Source organism: Nothobranchius furzeri, chromosome 14 (assembly GCF_043380555.1).
Source record: "Nothobranchius furzeri strain GRZ-AD chromosome 14, NfurGRZ-RIMD1, whole genome shotgun sequence".
NCBI lineage: Eukaryota > Metazoa > Chordata > Actinopteri > Cyprinodontiformes > Nothobranchiidae > Nothobranchius > Nothobranchius furzeri.
The window spans coordinates 49540454-49558437 of record NC_091754.1 but is presented as its reverse complement, the minus strand read 5'-3'; the positions used below and the strand labels follow the sequence as shown (position 1 = coordinate 49558437).

Genomic DNA, 17984 nt, shown 5'->3' with positions numbered 1-17984 from the left:
GTGGACGACAGCGGCGCCCTGACCAATCACAAGCTTGCGTTGTCCGTCTCGACTGACGGATGTTTAGAAAAGAGAGCTCGACTCCGTCCGTCCTTGCGGAGCTCTCCGGCAGGCCTGCAAGGACGTTGCTTGTCTCCGCACTGACGCAGATGGAGAAGCATGAATCAGGCTTAACAGATAAAGGGTTGCCATAGTTACCATAATAACACACTAAATGCAGCCAGGGCATTGCTCAGTTGTCCACAGTCATGGTTACGTCCACTCTGTAATCTGTGCTTTACACCAGGTGCATCTGCAGCGCGTTACATAGCGTATGAGTGTTCTTCGCCACAAAAAAAAAGGCTTGGGTTCATTTTTTTACGCGCCACGCTTCCAAAGCGCTTCAGGCTTTAGAGTCATCATGAGGCTGAACCGGATATCACACACAGCTTTAGTGTAACGTGTCTGGTAAATTTCTAAATAAAGATTTGTGATACCCTAACTACACCTTTAACGTCCCAGTGCGGATTGACACAATCACAAAGATTGAGACTAAACAGTGTTGCTGTCACGTTGAGAGCAAGAGGGGTTTGGGCCCAAGATGCAGAACACCCAGAACGACTCGAGGCAGGAGCGGTTGTAAAAAGTCCTTTTATTTAGGACGCAGCAAATCTCAACAACGGCGCTGGATGCCAAGCCTGAAAACTAAACTTAGAAAGCCAAAAATCAAAAGCTCATATATGAGCACAAACCTACCGTTTCGAGGGGAGGGGACAAAACAACACTGACACAAGACACGGGACCGACACACACTGAGAGACAAGACAGGGTTTTATACACAGAGGGAAGCAACCAGGGAAACGGGTAGCAGGTGTGTGGGGAGTGAGAGTTGAAGGGATCAGGAGAGACTATCTAAGTGGGGAAGGAACACATTGTATTAAAGGGAGAAACTGACTGGATAATAAGATAAGAGAACTAATAAACCTGAAACTATGCACCAGAACAAACACAATAGCTGTTTTTACAGGACCATAGCGTTTGCAAAACGGGATTTGCCGTGGCTCCCTGGGGAGGATAAAGGTCGTTTATGTGGCGCAATCATGGCAGTTTTATAAAAGATTAGGTGATGGCAGCATAAAGGGGGTATGGGGGCAGTCTCTGCGCTGCCGCAGGCTTCCGTCTTTCTTGGACATAACTTGCTTTTTATTGCGATTGAAGTTGTGATTGTTACGTTTTCTTTTAACAAGCAGCTTCTAAAGGTGTCTGTCCCCATCAGTCCCTGTGCAGTCTCTGGTGATCTGAGCTTCGCTCTAGCAGAGAGGCCCATGAGGCGCTGCAGCGCTCCAGTCTGCCATCTCAGCTGATTTTGTTCAAAAAGCAAACCTTTTTGCCTGTGTTTACTTTCATTTTCAATAAATTTGCCAGCCGGAGCTCAGCAACAACTCCCCACGTCATCATGACATCTGCCTCCGTTGCGCCAGGGCGCATACGACAGACCATTACCGCAATATTACTACCAAGCGAGGCGGAACGAATGCCGCAATATTTGTACAACGCCATGCCGGCATGGCGCGTTTATAGACGTACCATTGCGGTAATATTACACCGATTTGCCGGCATGGTGTGTCTTGTAAAAAGGGCTTACATCTTCAGCTTGGGAACAAAGGAGACAGGAACCAAAAAAGAGGGAGCTGGGGACCAAAAGAAGCACAGTGGATTAGGGGACACATGAGGGGAACCTGGAGGGTGAACTGGAGGGGGCTGGGGAACCAAAAGAACACAGAACATGACTAGATGTGTCCAGCTAATTAGCAGTGGAGCTAGCTAGCTCTAACATGTCTGTCTGAGAAGTCGTATGAAAACCTTTAGCATGTTAAACATTTTAAAGTTAGGAGACCAAAGCTGTCTTACGATGGTAGCACTGCTAGTGTTAGCTGGTGAATTCAGTCAAAGCTAATCCCTGCTTCTCCAAACTGAGGTTGTTCAAAGAGCTGTTTAAAATAGGTTTTAATAAAATCCAGTTTCTAAACATCAGAACTATTCTTTTTATTCAGAAAATGGCTGCTAACAGAAGCCACATGAGAGTACTTCACATCCAGAGTGTTTGCCTCCCGTCTCTTCTCACCTTCTCATTTCCAAGCCCCCACCGTTAGCCGCCACTGATACTGTACACACTCCCTGTCATTCCTCAGTATATAATAGCACCGCGTGTAAACACGGGTTCATTTAGATGAGGTGGGAGCCAGCTTCCACCGCTGTTGTTGACTCAAGCTGGTTTGATTAGCTGGGACCGGAGCGGCTAATGGTTTCCTCTGCAGGCCTGCTCCGTGTCCTCAGCACCAGCATCACCGCCGCTGTGAGTTTGGCTCCTCTCCACCATGAATGTTGGGAACCTAAAATATGCATCACACACTGAGCGTCAACCTGCTAAACTAACTGTTCAACATTTAAAAATAAACTGTTTCTACGGTAACTGGGAGAGCGCTTTAGCCACAACCCATCATCTAGAAAGCGTTAAACTGAATAAGGTACACGAAGGAACCAGCTACAAAACCCCATTTTACCCAGAAAACAGTTCTAATATGCATATAAATGAAAACATGCGGGGGTGTTTGGCAGCTGTTTTTTTGCTGAACAATTAATATTTTTCCACGTGAAGCATGTAAGGTGAGCACATAATTGGCAGATGTGCTCACATGTGTATCCATATGCTGCTTTATTATAAGAACATTAATGAATTCAACCAGCAAACACTATTTAATTGCCATTAGTGTCAGTTATGTGTTTTGCACTCATTTTTTTTGTTCACGGATGAGAATTCACAACCTGCAAATCCATTTATCTTTGTCCTAAAAATGTTTCTACAAATGTCAGGATGTGGTGCAATAATCCATGAATTATATTAAAGCCTTTTATATTGTTTTCTGGTATTTGCCTCTTCTTTCAACACCCTGTTGACAACAGCTGTGGTGGTGTTGAAGCCAATGACCTAAATCTTTTTAGTGGATATTGAGGAATTCTGTTGAAGTTAGTGCTGACATTTTCAGTTGTTTAATTTGCTGAAATAATTTTTTTTTAAAGTCGTCATGAATGCTTTCTCAGATCCCATAAATAATCAGACTCATATTGAAGAAGCAGGCTTTGTAATGTTTTTGCACGTTAGAGCGTTAACGTCCAGTTGTGGATGAAGCCGGGAGCCTTCCTACAGCAGTTGTTTGCAGAAGTGTCCCTGAGCCTGCTCACTGATTTCCACCACCGGGGTGGACCGGGACCAAAATTCGGCCCTGGCATTTTTACGAGTCGTCGTTCCCCCCCCCCATTGGGAGAGCAGTGGGGGGTGTTGCTGCCCGCTGACTCGTCTGTAGGCCGAATGTGAGACCAAATATAGACTGGGACTGTTAAATTGCAAGCAGGGCCAGACCGCTGCGACCGGAAGCCCTGGCCTTCCAGATCAACTCATTCTTCACGTGTGGAGATCAGCGGGACATTAGCTAAATGCTAACGCGGTAAAACAACTCCTACGTCATCACTCTACCGCATTTTTCTTGCTAAAAATGCCTGGAAAAACTCTGTTGGCTTCGGGTTACCATTTAGCTGATGTTCTGCAGATCACCAACTGTGGAGTAGTGTCGGCCCAAGCTGGGCAAGCATCCCACTTGGCTAAGCGGCCCACCGGGACAGTGCCAGAATGCCAGATAGGCCAGTCCACCCCTGTCCACCACACAGTCGTGTCTGTTTAATCCAGCGCTGCCCAAGTGCCCAAAGATCACGAACATTCAATATTGGCTCTTCGCCCGTGTATACAGAGATTTTTGTGGGTTCCATAAATCATTGTTCTATACATCATTTGTGGGGCAACCCCAACGCCTTCTCAGATTTAGAGCGTAATAAATTCTCTACGTTACTGGTTCACTGAGAAACAGTGTCATGCTTATTTTTAAAATAAGATTGCTCACTGTGAGTTGCACGTGTGTGCTGAACGTGTAAATGTTTGTCAGTCCCCTCCCCTGCATCAGCCGCAGAAGTGGGAACGCTCAGCTCAGAAAGACAGTTTCATCAATGCCACATTAGAGTGCAAGGCCCCGCCCACCTTCGGTTGTAACCGCCTACAGAAAGAAGTGAGCGTAGTGCCTCTTGGCTACTAGAAGCTAACCATTAGCATTATCAATACCATAACATGGTGGAACAATGATACCATTTTTTTATCCAAGAAAGAAGAGTGAGAGACACCAGTGCTCTACTTCGTGGAACTAGAAGTGAGCTTCAGCCAACAGGATTTGGAGTCTTATTTCCTGGTATTTCGATATCTCACATCTGATTGGCTAACAGCAAATAACTCTACCACTGACTCTGTTTGCTCTGCAACGTTGATGTTTCATCTCCACAAATAACACAAGCCTGGAGGAGTTCTGCTGTGTGGTGGAGTTGCTAATGCTAACAGTTAGCTTCTACGTCTTGGACGCTAAACCAACAACAGCCTTCCTCGTCGTGAGTCAAGATGGGTGAGTCCATGTATGTTAGTGACAGTGTGACGTAGATCTGTCTGGCTTTTCTAACCCTAGAGTTTCACCATCTGTTTTCTATCAGAAGCTAATGCAGGAGATAGGAGTAGGAGACTATTCTCATGTTCAGCCTGCATGAAACACTCAGAGTGACTGATTAGAATCAGAAATAAGATTTTACAAATGTTTTTTCAGCTTTAGGGTATTCCTGGTTCAATAGTGAGATGCAGTCAGCCGATCATAGCTGACCTGTAGGAACAGCCGCTCTGCTCAGAGTCGGCAGATTAATTAATTTGTTTGATTAATCATTCAGCTTGTTAATTATTCAGTCAATTAAAAACAATTACTTGCCTAAGTTATGTTTGTACTTATGTCATTTTTACATTAGGAGTTAAATTTGTGAAAAAGACATACGTCAGAGTGGTGTGTGTGTGTGTGTGTGTGTGTGTGTGTGTGTGTGTGTGTGTGTGTGCGCGTGGGTGTGCGTGTGTGCGTGTGTGTGTGTGACAGAGACTCATGGTTGTTTTCCAGCTGTTGTGTGCGTGCGCGCGTGTGTGTGTGTGTGTGTGTGTGTGTGAGGCTCTGTGGGTGCATTTAGGGGGTCAGGTTAGGTCTAATGAAGGTCCGGGGGGTGGTTGGGGTGTGGGGTTACTCACTTCCTCCTTCCATTTCCGAGGGGCAGGTGCAGAATAGCCACACACACATACACAAATTCTTCACTGTCACCGGACAGAAGCTAACGCACACTCACTGCATTCCCACATGGACGCTCACACACTCGTCTTTCACTGTCGAGTGTGTAATCGTACATCTCCCCACATGCATGGCCTCTGGATGTAATATGGAGTCTCTCGGCTGCTCTCGGAGGGTGGTTGGGAGTGTGGTTTACGGTGATGATGTTCTCTGAGAGCGAGTCAGACGTATTAGATGGCGTGTCATTACAGCTTCCCACTCTAGTTGGTCCCCGTGGTTCCCATCACACCTCGCTCTGCTGCTTCATACAGACCCCAGGAGGGACGGGCGAGCGTCTCGTCTCCTCTGTCTCTCTGCCTGCTAAATATCATTGTTTTATCCTCGTGCTGTATTTATTCTCTGACGTGATTGCTGTATCCAAATAAAGTGAAATTAGATCAAATGTGCTGCTGTTTGTGCACAAAGATGCATTTCTGGTGAATAATACATGCATAAATTATATTTTTGACTCCTAATCCCTTAAAGCCCCTAAATCATACAGCATTTGAAAATAACACGCAATAATTCGTTCCCAGAAGGCATTCCAGTTGTTTTCATTCATTTAGCTGCGTTTTTTTTTTTTATCTAAATGTAGATCCCAGAGCCTTCAGATGTTCGTGTGATCTTTAAATTAGTTTAAGTTTTGTCTGATATTCATAAAAATGTGTGTGAAATGCACTGGACAGCAGAATAAGAGCGTACCTTCTGCCCTCTTGTACTTGCTGTCACACGCTCTTTTCAAACAAGATTAGCGCTGCTGGCAAAGCTGCTCTGATTGTCGTTAAAGACGGAGAACAACATTTTAATCCAGCGAGAATCATTTTTATAAGTCAAAAGTCACAACAGGAAGAGAATATTTCCCCCACCCTCACAGATGTCTGATGAATGCATTTTAAAGCTCGTGCCCCTCTGCTCTGTGCAGAAATGCACCTTTTATGTATTTGGTGCAGCTGTGTTTGATTCAAACGCACAAAAACTCACTAACCAACTGAGTTATGTGATCTAACGAGTGAACAGATGTCTCTTTCTGACATTTTGAAAGTACAAACACATGCTCTCTTCTTTCTGGTTGGCTCTCACTAATGCCTTGCATGCTTCTCCTCATTTAAATACCACAGATCATGTGGGCATCACCACGCTGCTTTTAGAGTTGATGCTTGTTCTCCGGCTGGATAATCCAGAGATCTGGTGAGAAAGCTGTGTGATCCGTGCTTGTTTTTAAGGCTCGATGATGAGGAAATGGAAATCCCGGATCATCGATTGGCTAAAATCAGAAACCTGTCACTTTCAGCTGCCTTGTGCACAACAAAAACGAACGGGCGTGATGTCTACTCCTCCAACCATGTGGTAATGAGCCACACCGGGGTTCAGCTGCAAATGGACCAAGCTTCGTGTTTTTAGCCAGAAAGAGGCCTTCTTGGAACATGTGATCTAAACCGTTCACATGTCGGCATCATCAATAATTCATTGAACGATGGATGGAAGAATTGGTCATCGACTCGCATGTCTTAAACGGGCCTACGATCAGCTCGGCCAGGGCCAGGTGGGGACAGCCCCGCCCTGCGCTGCCAGGCTGTGCTTACATGGCCTTCTGAACAGCGTGGATGTAGCCATGGATGGCTGGGTGATGAAATCACCTTTGATACAGTTATTGTTACAGCCATCACTACAAGTAAGCAGCTCACTGTTGCTGTTAGCAGCTATTTAGCAAACTAGCTTAAAGAGGCCACTCCCATTAAAGGTGTGGACCACTGAAAACCCATTTTTAATGATTATCTCTGATTATAATCGGTCATTTTAAGTTTTTCCTGCAGGCTGAGCATGAAAATAGTCTCCTACACCGATCTCCTGCTTTAGTTTCTGCTAGTAAATAGACGGTGAAACTAGGATTTATAAATCCTGACAGATCTACATCACACTGTCACCAAACATTCATGGACTCACCCATCTTGACTCATGACGGGGAAGGCCGTTGTTGTTTTAACGTCCAGAAAACCTCGGAGAACGTTGTGTCGTGTCCTCTTGCTGTTCTGGCCACTCTTTTAATCATGGAAGGTAAATTTAGATGGGTTCAGGATCTCTGTGATGATTCTACCAGCAGAAGGTTTTGGAGACCACCTTGGTTAATTAGCCTCCAGTGGTCACAGCCCTTTGAGATAGAGGATTAAAGACTATAGGACCACACAGTCTGAGGTCAGAGGTCATCTTGACATAAAAACAAGCTCTAAATAGTTTATCCCACTCAGTTTAACTCCTAATCATCCAGAGTTTAATCTCTGAACTAAATGAAGCAGATTTGTCCATCATCATCATCATCATCATCATCATCATCGACTTTGAGTTAGGCTAAACACATCTTGACTTTGTGTTCAGGATACGGCATTGTTGATGAGTTTGCCCCTCTCTGAGATTTATAGGTTGTCACGTGACTGATTATTACCCTCCCCAGGTCGCTGGAGATGAGATGAGATGTAAAGGGGACAGAGGCATTAGACTGAGGGAATGGAGAGATATTAAAAAGCAACGCTGCAGAGGTGATGGAGAGACGAGTGCAGCAGAAAGAAGGGGAGATGGATTTGAATATGCTGGTGGAAATGAAAGGTCACACAGAAGGAGGAATAAAGTGAAAGATGTGTTTTAGGTGGTCCCGAGTCAGGTCGAGGACCCAGATGTTCCCCGGTGGTCTCTAAGTAGCCTCCACCGTTTAATCTGGATTAATGAGGAGGTTGACCTTTAGCTCCTTTTCTCGCTCCTGCTCTTTCTCCTCAGAAAGAGGAATATCCAGACTTTCAGATCATAATTTTTACTCCTCTTTTTTTTTATTTTTTTTTTTTTTTGTGGCTTCCTCCACCCATTTTCTACCTCACCTCCAGCGTCGGAGGCGTGCTCCGTCTCCTGTGCTCTGCTGAGTGACGAGGCAGAGCTGGGACCACCTAGTCCCTCTTCTCCGTCTGGGTGGTCAGGCCTCGCGGTCCACAGAACACCCCGCATACATATCTGAGACTCCAGTCCATGACTATCCTCAGGGGGTGTCTTCTGAGGCATGAGGACAGACACACACACACAACCACGATGTGTGTTGCCTAATCTGCGGTGAGTGACTCATTCTAATTGGCCAGTCAACAGGTGCTGAGCCCGACTCGAGGGACCGGACAGAGGAGACGCCGTGTACGATTACAGAACAAGGAGGCGGCTATGCTCAAGGCTTCTGTATAATAACTACAGTAGGAGCTGATGTTGAAGTGAGGCTTTGCTGCTCTGGTGGAAAAACGGTCCTAGTGGTGTTCAGCTGGAGCCAGCTTTGTTGTTGGAAGTCACTCGTTTTTAAATAAATGAAGGAGGAGATGAGACACATCTTGGCTTTTCACAGCATTCTCATCAGCTCAAAGCACGACTATTAGATCATGTTTCTTATAACATACCGTTTCATCTGGCCTTATATCGTATTATTTCATATGTCCTCCTTAATATTTTATCTTTCTGTATTATATTTTATCACATCGTTCAATTTAGGAGTCTTTTCCCATCATGTGAAGTAATTTAGTATGACGCTGGATATGTATCATGTATGTATTATGTAAGGTGAAGCTGTCGATCTGCCGGTCGATCTACATTCCTACCCTCACCTATGGTCACGAGCTTTGGGTAGTGACCCAAACAACCAGTTTTCTCCACAGAGTGGCTGGGCTCTCCCTTAGAGAGCGGGTGAGAAACTCGGTCATCTGGGAGGGGCTCAGAGTAGACCCGCTGCTCCTCCACATCGAGAGGAGCCAGTTGAGGTGGCTTGAGCATCTAGTTAGGACCCAGGACACACTAGAGAGACTGTCTCTCATCATTTCATGTTAAATTGAGGCATTTTGTATGATATTGTATCATTTTGTGTCATCATATTCAATCATACGGATTAACATCAAATCATTCTGTGTAACAAATATAGCATATAGAATTTAGGGCTGAAACAAGTCATCAAATGTTTCATGGTTTACTTATTCAAAGCTTTATTAAATGTGCGCTCCACAGGCTGAACACATTTTACTGACGCACAATGTGGTAATCTAGGTGCTGTGGAGTAAAATAGACAACAGCAAAAACTGAAACCTCCAAAGGCTCCAAAGTTTGGGACCAAGAGTTCAACTACGGCCAGTTTGGCTAATGCTAATGCTAGAGCGTATCACGCTCACGATCAAGTAACGTAAAGAAAAATCCAGCAGATTACGTTCATTTGTGGATGTCTGCAGCTGCAGCAGCTACCTGTAGCCTGGTTGACTCGAGTCAGCTCCACACACCACAACAGGTCTATGGCAAGCTGTTGTAGCATGTAATTCACAAACACTTCTATCTTTGAATACAATTTAGACTGGATTATGTTGCCATCCAGTACATAATAAAATAGATAGGCCACCATTACATTGTTACAAATTAAATGTTATTGGCATGTCTCGTGGCTTACTACTGAACATGTTAATTAAATATATTAAGTTCTGCTGATCATATGTGGATATGTTTAGATAAGTGAGATCAATACAAACCTAAAATGGGATTGAAATGTAAGGCACATTTTGTTCCATAAAATATTTATTATTATAAATATCAGCTGGGAAAAAGGGAACCACTTTAATGTGTTTTGAGCCTTTTATACTTGTTTTTATTTTTATATTTTTGGCAGCCGGCCATAATCTCGTTTCACTTGAAAAGTCAAATGGAAAATTCCACCAATCGATGCGATTCGATACTGAAATATTCCTTAGCTGCAGCACTAATCCTATTGTTTTGAGTAACGAAATCACAATTTAGTGTGCTTTAATTATGTAACTATTATCATACCATATCTTATTGTAACATTTATGGTATTTCGTAGTATTTCGTATCGCCTCCTATTGCAACAAATGTTCCCAAGCCTTCGTTGTTTGAAGGGTGGTTCTAACTCCTCGGGGAACGCCTGCACACCAAAACACATTTGGACATTTGAAGAGGTCTACATGACTATCCCATGAAAATAAAGGTGTTTCATTCATTTAGATCTATGATTGTGTCTATGATTCATATTATGACTTGATTTGTGTACCAAACAATCCAAGAACTCTTCTTTCGTGTATTTTCTCGGTGTTGGACCTTGTTGTATCTAGAGAAATGTTTTTGCTCTTCTGGTTGATGGGTCTATAAACGTACCGTAGCCATGAGCTCATCTGGAGACATGCAGGCTGATGCAACGCCTGTATCGCGTCCTGTAGACTCCAGAGTTGTCCATGACAGTAGAATTAGGACCTTCACCTTTTCTCTTTCGTCAGATAGCACACTGTTGTTTGTTACTTTTTCAGATTGAACAATGTTAGGACTTAATTTCTTCGTTTAAGAAGAACATTCTGATCATCAGCTTTGTGTCTCCAAACTGTTTGATTGACTTTTGCAAACTCTTCCAACTAGTTTATAATAAGACTTGTTTACAAGTGGAAGCCCCCGTCTGATGGAAAACATCTGAGTCTGAGTGAAAGGTGAGCAGCCTTCCCTTTTTCCTAGCTCTCCTGTCCTTTCCCTCCGTGGCGGCGAAGCCCCCGTGTCGCCTTACCCCGGGGTTTAGCCCCTAATCACCCGCAGCTAGTGGGAGGGAACCGGAGACTTCCAGCTGGCTGCCTCGTTACTGCACACCCCTGGGACACACTCATTCCTCCACACACACACTAGCTCATATATGCTTACCGAGGAATTCTCTGTTATCTCCTGGCATCTCTCCATCCACGTCCCCCCGACCACTTGATCCTGCCAAGGCCAAAGCCTCGCAACGTAAACCGAAGAACACGAGGAAGTTTTCCACAAAGGAAGGTTGTCTGCTACTCTGAACCGGCTCAAACCGGAATTAGGATTGATCTTCCAACGTGCTGTAAGCCTAAGTCTGCATGTGAAGGCATGCGTTTGTAAAACTTTTTCTTTGTCTTTCAGGAGGGACCTGTACGATTACCCCACACACAGGGGCCCTGTTCCCAGAGATCAGGTGCCGCCCTACCCCGGTCAGTACCAGGACCCTCCCGTCTCTAGTAACGCAGGTCGTTCAACGCTTCCTCAGTCCCAGCAGCCACCGTCCAACGCATGCTACCATCCCTCAGCTCAGCAGCACCGTGCAGCACTAAGGCAGGACGTGCCCCCGTCCCCTACCACAGGTACCAGAGGACGGCCGTATAACGACGCAGATAAAGAGAGACACTACCGCCAGGCGAGCCCAGGACGCTACATCGACTCAGACAGGTACCCCAAGGAGAGCCCTGGCGGCTACCAATACGGAGACAAAAGAGGGGCCGAACCAAGACGGAAGAACGTCTTGATAGACGCCGTGTGAAATCCTAAATCCTTAGATGAAACGGCGTCCTGATTAGAAATGTTTAAAAGGTGCTTGTTTTTAGAGAGGAACATAAAAAGTTTGCATATTAATATATTTGTTGGAGATGGTTGTCCATATGCAGAATTGCCAATGTTTATAACTGGTTTTATAAGTAGAGATGAATAAAATATGATCAAATAAAAAGTTTAGGATATTTAGAGGGAACGTGGTGCCGGGTGGGTTTTGGGTCAAACAGGAGGAAATAAAGAGGAATCAGCGTGGCCAAAAGGAATATCACACAAGAGAAACAGGATGTCCACCAACAGGAAGAGGAAGTCCCTCCCCTCCTCTTGTTTTGTAGTCCTTGATGTTTTTGTCTCCTGAACTTCCTGTACATCGCGCCGGTTCTGTTTGGTCTCCTTACCTTTGATTAAGCGGACGTGGCTAATCCACTGCTTGTGTTTTTGTTAACGTGAGTGATTGCTTTGCTGCTGAGTTCATCAGCGATGTGTTTGTGGTTCTGATGAAGTAACTGTTGACTGCCACGGTAAGTTATGTCACCGCTCTCTGTCTCTTTGCACTGAATAAAGAAATAAATGTTCAACCCTTTAAAATATCAAATGTATGACTTTGGTTGGATAAGATGTCAAATAAATGTGATTTTTCTACCACTTTGCAATAAATATATTGAGATTCTCCTTCTGTGTCAACGTATTTCATTCCAAGAGGTTTTTTTGTTTGTTTCTAGTTTGCTTTTAAGGCAATTTTCATGTTTAGTTTCGTCTTTTGGGGGGGGGGGGGTCATTTCATACTTTTGTGTTTCATATTTTTCAGTTTCTGTATAAATTTTTTATTTTCCTCAATATTTTTCACATTGTTTTTATCTAATTTTCTTTTTTCTGGGTTTGTTTTCCACATTTCATTTTCATTTCTATTCCTTATCAGATTTTTGGATTTCTTTATATTTTATTCCATTTCAAATTGTTTGATATTTTTTACAGTCTATCTTTATTATTTTCATTTTATTTTTTATAATTCAAAGTTAGGTCTCCATTTTTCATTATGTTTCTGTTTTTATTTTCCTAATTTCTCGTTCCAGTTCATATTCCCTTTTTTCTTTATTTCAAACTTCATACATATTTTCCTTTAATTCTTCATTTCATGTTTTTATCTTTCACTCTTGCCTTTTTTTGGTGGGATATTAATACCTGGCTTTGACTTCCTGGTCATGTGTATTTTCTTCTGGTTCTCTGGTTGTGTGTGAGTGAACGTCCAGTGTGCTTTTCTCCCTTCATCCTCCAGATTTATCAGGGAGTGCACATTTAAAATATTCTGTCAAACTACAACATCACGAGTCATCACTTTAAAAATTCATTAAGCCTAATTTCTGTGAGCATAATCTCCAGATAAATTTGCCCTGCCAGATGACTGATAAGAGTAGCCGGCGTTCTGATAACGACTGAATTTCCTCCAACAATTAGAGAAAGGAAAATCTCCACTAGAAAATGATTAACTCCCCAATTTGCTCTCAGAAGTAAAGATGGCAGTGATTGGTGAAATTAGACTCGATATTGGGCGTAATTGTGTGTGTGGAGAGGGCTTTTTCTATCTGTTAATGTTTAATTAGCACCGTAGCAGTCGGGAGCTGACATAGGCCGATCTGAAGTCTCACAAGAACCTTTTCCACCTTTTCTGATAAATAAACACCCAGAGAGGTCCTGTGTCTCAAATTAGATAAACAAATTCTCATTATTGCTCTTTCCTACCCATATTTGTCTTTTAGAAACAGTGATACAATACCTTTCAGAAGCCAAAATAGATAAAAGCTGAGCAAACAAGAAAAGGAAAAAGCAGCTGTTTTATCCTGTGATGACAAAACCAAGGAAATTATTGTTTTGATGTCTTAAACAAGTAAAATACACACACAAAAATCCAAGCATGGGATCTGAATATTCCCTTAAACTGTGATTAAAATGTATGTAAGAGAAATTTACAGCAGACATAATTTCATTTTAACAGGATCTTGTTTTGTCTTATTAAAGAAAAAAATGGGTTGCTGCTGGATGTGCAGTGAAGAAAAAGATCCTGTTAATGTGAATTAGCTTTAATTACCTTCCAGATATTACCCAGTGGAGCAACATTTCACAATGAGAGCGTGTAAAATTACATTACTGTGTGTTTTCATGAATGTGGGAGTCATGAATAATTTAAATAAAACAACCAGATTATAATCCTCTTCGTATCTCAGCTCTGAGTTATTTTGTGGGCATTATTATTTTTTGTGTTCCATCAGTTTTTGCTAGAAAAAAGTAAATTTTGTAAAAAACAAAAGGTTTTTATAGAAGTTCATTCCAGCGTCAGATGGAAGGACAGAGTTTTATGTTAAAACTAAATGTATTCATTTATTCGTTATTGTGTTTACTATTTTTTTTGGTAAATTTTCCTTCTCAGCATGTTTATTTCATATCTATGCTACAACCAAACCGGATGGAATGGTTACTGTTTCAGCCAATCATAGCGCCAGCTCACATCACGTGATCATGGTCCGTCCGGTTCTCAGTAGAGAACGTGGCTGTGGGTCCGAGCTGGTGGATCTGGGCCAAAGGGAACACCTGTTGCAGGTTAGTGGTTAAAACGTTAAATGTTTGTCTCTTAAGAGTTTAAGTTGTTAGCAGCTGTTATAATATATGAACGGGTTGCTATGCTAGGCTAAGCTAATAGCTAAATAAGCTAAGAGGTCATTAGCAATGATTTATGCTGCCTTTGTAGTTTACTTAGTTTCAAACGCTTTTAATATATATACATATATGTAAATGGATATATGTATTTTTATATATGTACATGTGTGTATATATGTACATATATGTACATATATATATATATGTGTGTGTGTGTGTGTGTGTGTGTGTGTGTGTGTGTACATGTGCATATATATATATATATATATGAATGGCTCACCCATCTTGCATCCATGCTCGCAACAGGGAAGGCTTTTGTTGGTTTAGCGTCCAGAAAACTTAAATAAACGTCTCGGCTAGCAGAAGCTAACTGTTAGCATTAGCAACTCAAAAACAAAGCAGAAGCTCCTCCAGGCTTCTGTTATTTGTGGAGATAAATCATCAAAGTCGCAGACTACCACTTAGTCGAGTTGCTGTTAACCAATCAGAGGCAAGATGTCAAAAAAATCAGGAAATAAGACTCGAAATCTTGCTGTCTGCTGCCACTCTGCTTCAGTGGACTTGTCTGTGCTGATCCAGACGCTTCTGGGATTTTTTTTCTCCTAAGTACGACTTGCAAGGCATTCAGTCCTGCCAGAGACCACTGCAAAACTATTGTTTAAACTAGTGTTCAACACCTTTAAGATACAAAGAGCTGAGAGGACTTCAGATTTTACATCAGTGTCTATAAAGAGTGCCATTCATCTTAAGCACCTTTAAAAAAAAATGAAAATCCGAACTTTTCCATCAGTCTAGAGGCTTTCAAACCCGTAGTGAAACAGAAGCTTCAGGCCGTTGCTTCCAGCAGTAAGACGGCCCATGTCTTGGGCAACACAACTTAGAGCACTTACGCTGACTTGAGCAGCTCTTTGCTGTACTTAAAAGAATTACTATACAGTAAACAGCACCCTTCAAGTGCTTGTGGTCGAGTCTCCGCCAACAATAATAAACAGCAGCAACTTAATGTCCAGGAATTAATTGCACTTTACATCCATTAACCACAGGCTCTGAGCTGCTAGTCGGGCCTCCTCAGCAGTAACAACCGTCTCACTGAATGTCTCACTCCACTGTTTCTGTCATTAGTTACAGTCTGTCTGCGGGTCTCCCTGTTTCGTTCATCCAGGAGGAATTTGTTACTTCAATCACACGACACACTCGCTCAGAATGGATGCGGTCACGGCCGTTGAGTTGCTGACAGACATATTTTCACGCTTCGTATCAACTCTGAAGAATTTTTCATTGTTTGACCTTTTGATTTCAAGGAACACCAGACCCTTCCTTAATAGCCATTTATCTTCCTCCTGCACCCATCCTCCTTTTTTTCTGTTTGATGATTTTTTTTGTTTTGCTTTTGCTGCTGTTCTGTAAAAAAACACCAAGAGGTCTGTTCTCTTCCTCGGTCGATTGTCTTGAATCACGGGGTTGTGGGAGAATTCCCCGGTTAGGTTCTCTTGGCATTACCTATTCCGCCGGCGCCCTTGTTGAACACCTCGGCTTGTTAGCATGTGTCAATCAAAACGCGGCGCTCCTGAGAGGGCAAAGTGGAGTGCTGAAGCAGTTATCTGTCTCCTGCACAGCTCCCAAAAAAGACTGTGGGAGCAGTGCAGGAGTGTGTGTGTGTACAGTAGATACCAGAGTGTGTGTGTGTGGGGGGGGGGGGGGGAGACGAAATGAAGTGATGGCCCACTTTGACCTCAGCCTGCTCCCGTCTCCCCCACTTCTCATCCTCTTCATTAAAGGCACATTTCACTGTATTGTCCTTTCGTCCTTCACTTTCTGCCATTTGTTTCAATCTGGCTTCATTTAGGCATCATGGGCTCATGTTTAGTCGGAGCGGGACGAGCAAAGCCTCTCATTTGATTATACAGTTCATTAGAAAGCCGGCCTCCTTTTTTCTAGACCACGGGAATAAGCTGGTGGCTAATGTGTGGTTCTAATAGGCCGAATATGGAAATTGGCTGGAGTATGGATTACCGGTAGCCGTTAGCCTGCCCTTCACCCACCTCATTCGCTTTTATGTCGGCTGTGTAGCCTTTTGATACAGTATCACTCAGGCTGGAGTGTGTGCTTTCAGCCAGTGTGTTTGTTTGATATTGTTCATGAACTGTGAAATTGAATTTCCACAGTCGGGCTGATATTGAGAATAATTTCATATCCCTGTGCAATATTCTTGCTCGAGTTCACCTTGTGCCGTGTGTTTAAAACGCATCCGTTTTCGACCCGACGTCCCTTTCTTCTATTCTTTTCTTGCTAAATTGATTCAGAGGTGCTGTTGATTTAGACTGCATTTATCCCTAAAGAGATGCTGGGTTTCTGCCGGCTGCCTTGTGGCATTCGCCCACACACCACACCACAGCTCTGAGCTACCAGCCGATATCTCTTTACACCGACCGTAGCCATGACAACGTGGCCTCTGCCAGTCCCGGCGCAGCAGCCCGTTTTGGGGCTGATGACATTGTCTCTGCAACAATGAGACGTTCGTACATCCCATTAAGGAAAAAAAAGGGTCACTGAGCTTCCGACACCTCTGATTCTGTAAAACCTTTTGTCAGATATGCTAATGTCCCTCATACCTTCTGGTACCGCATAATGTTGAATGCCACTTATTTGTATTTTTTTACACTTTCGTGTTTTGGACCAGACAAAAATAGTCAATACAAAATGCAGTTTTCACATGATGATAACGCTGTTCAAATCAGCCTGGCCCTTTGGTAAATCATGATTAGCAACAATAATTTAGAAATCTTATTTTATTTCACATGCTGAGCCCAGGCCGGAGTTTTCCCCTTTCAGAACTTATGTATGATTTTTCAGAAATCCATAAAAGTGATTGTCTCATCATGTAGTGTTATATAATGTAAGCAATATGTCTTTTATTTATCTATTTATTTATTTTTTGCTAAGCATGTCCCCTGCCTCCATGCAGTAGGAAGCTGAGCGCCGACCAGAACTAACAATAACGTTAGACTACGGCTTACGTGCTTCAAATTTAAGGAATACTGAGGTGATTATGAAATGATGCAGAGTTGATGAACTTTTCACGGACAAGAAAGTCTGTAAAATATAAATACTAGAACACAACATGACATGAGAAAAATACTCGTAAGACAACGTGTTTTAGCTGTTTGTCGGCTACAGAAGCACATTTATAAACAAGAAATGTGAAGTCTAGAGCTGAAACAACTAATCGATTTAATCGATTATAATCGATTATTAAAATAGTTAACAACTTTTTTAGTCATCGATTAGTTGTTTAATAATCATATTTTACCGCATAAAGTCTATTTTTACCACAATCTGACATCGGTTACAAGCTGTTAAATTTGCCACCAGTGTGTGGCAGTAATGAGCCACTGATCTACCAGTGGAGCCGTAGAAGAAGAAATGAGCCAATGAGTGCCCTCGGTTTTCATGACGTATCACGTTACTGACGCTCATCTTGCTGTGAGAGATGGTGGAACAAGAAGAAATACGGAAGAAAAATAGAAGCGACAAAACTGAAGAGAAACCCCGGACAAAAACCTCACGAGTATGGGAGCACTTCACTCTAGATGCCTTGAAAAGACGGGTGACCTGCAAAATATGCAAAAACCATCTAGCATGGCACGGAAGCACGACGTCCCTAAAGCCGGGCGTACACTGTGCGACTTTTTCACTTTTTTGAGCCGATTTTCCAGTCATGCGAGAATCCACGACATCGGGGCGAGTTTTGCGCCGAGCGGTCGTGTAGTGTACAGGGGG

At 43.0% G+C, this 17984-nt stretch overlaps 1 protein-coding gene across 5 annotated transcripts in view; it reads left to right on the top strand.

Annotated features, from left to right (window-relative positions):
* pard3ba (par-3 family cell polarity regulator beta a) overlaps positions 1–12224 on the top strand; it is a 247550-nt gene extending 235326 nt beyond the window's left edge. For all 5 annotated transcript variants that reach the window (XM_054743134.2, XM_054743136.1, XM_054743138.2 and 2 more), the window contains one exon: positions 11151–12224. In XM_054743134.2, the coding sequence (XP_054599109.1) occupies positions 11151–11544 (394 nt within the window). In that variant the 3' untranslated portion in view covers positions 11545–12224. The remainder of the gene's footprint in view (positions 1–11150) is intronic.
* Positions 12225–17984: the final 5760 nt, after the last annotated feature.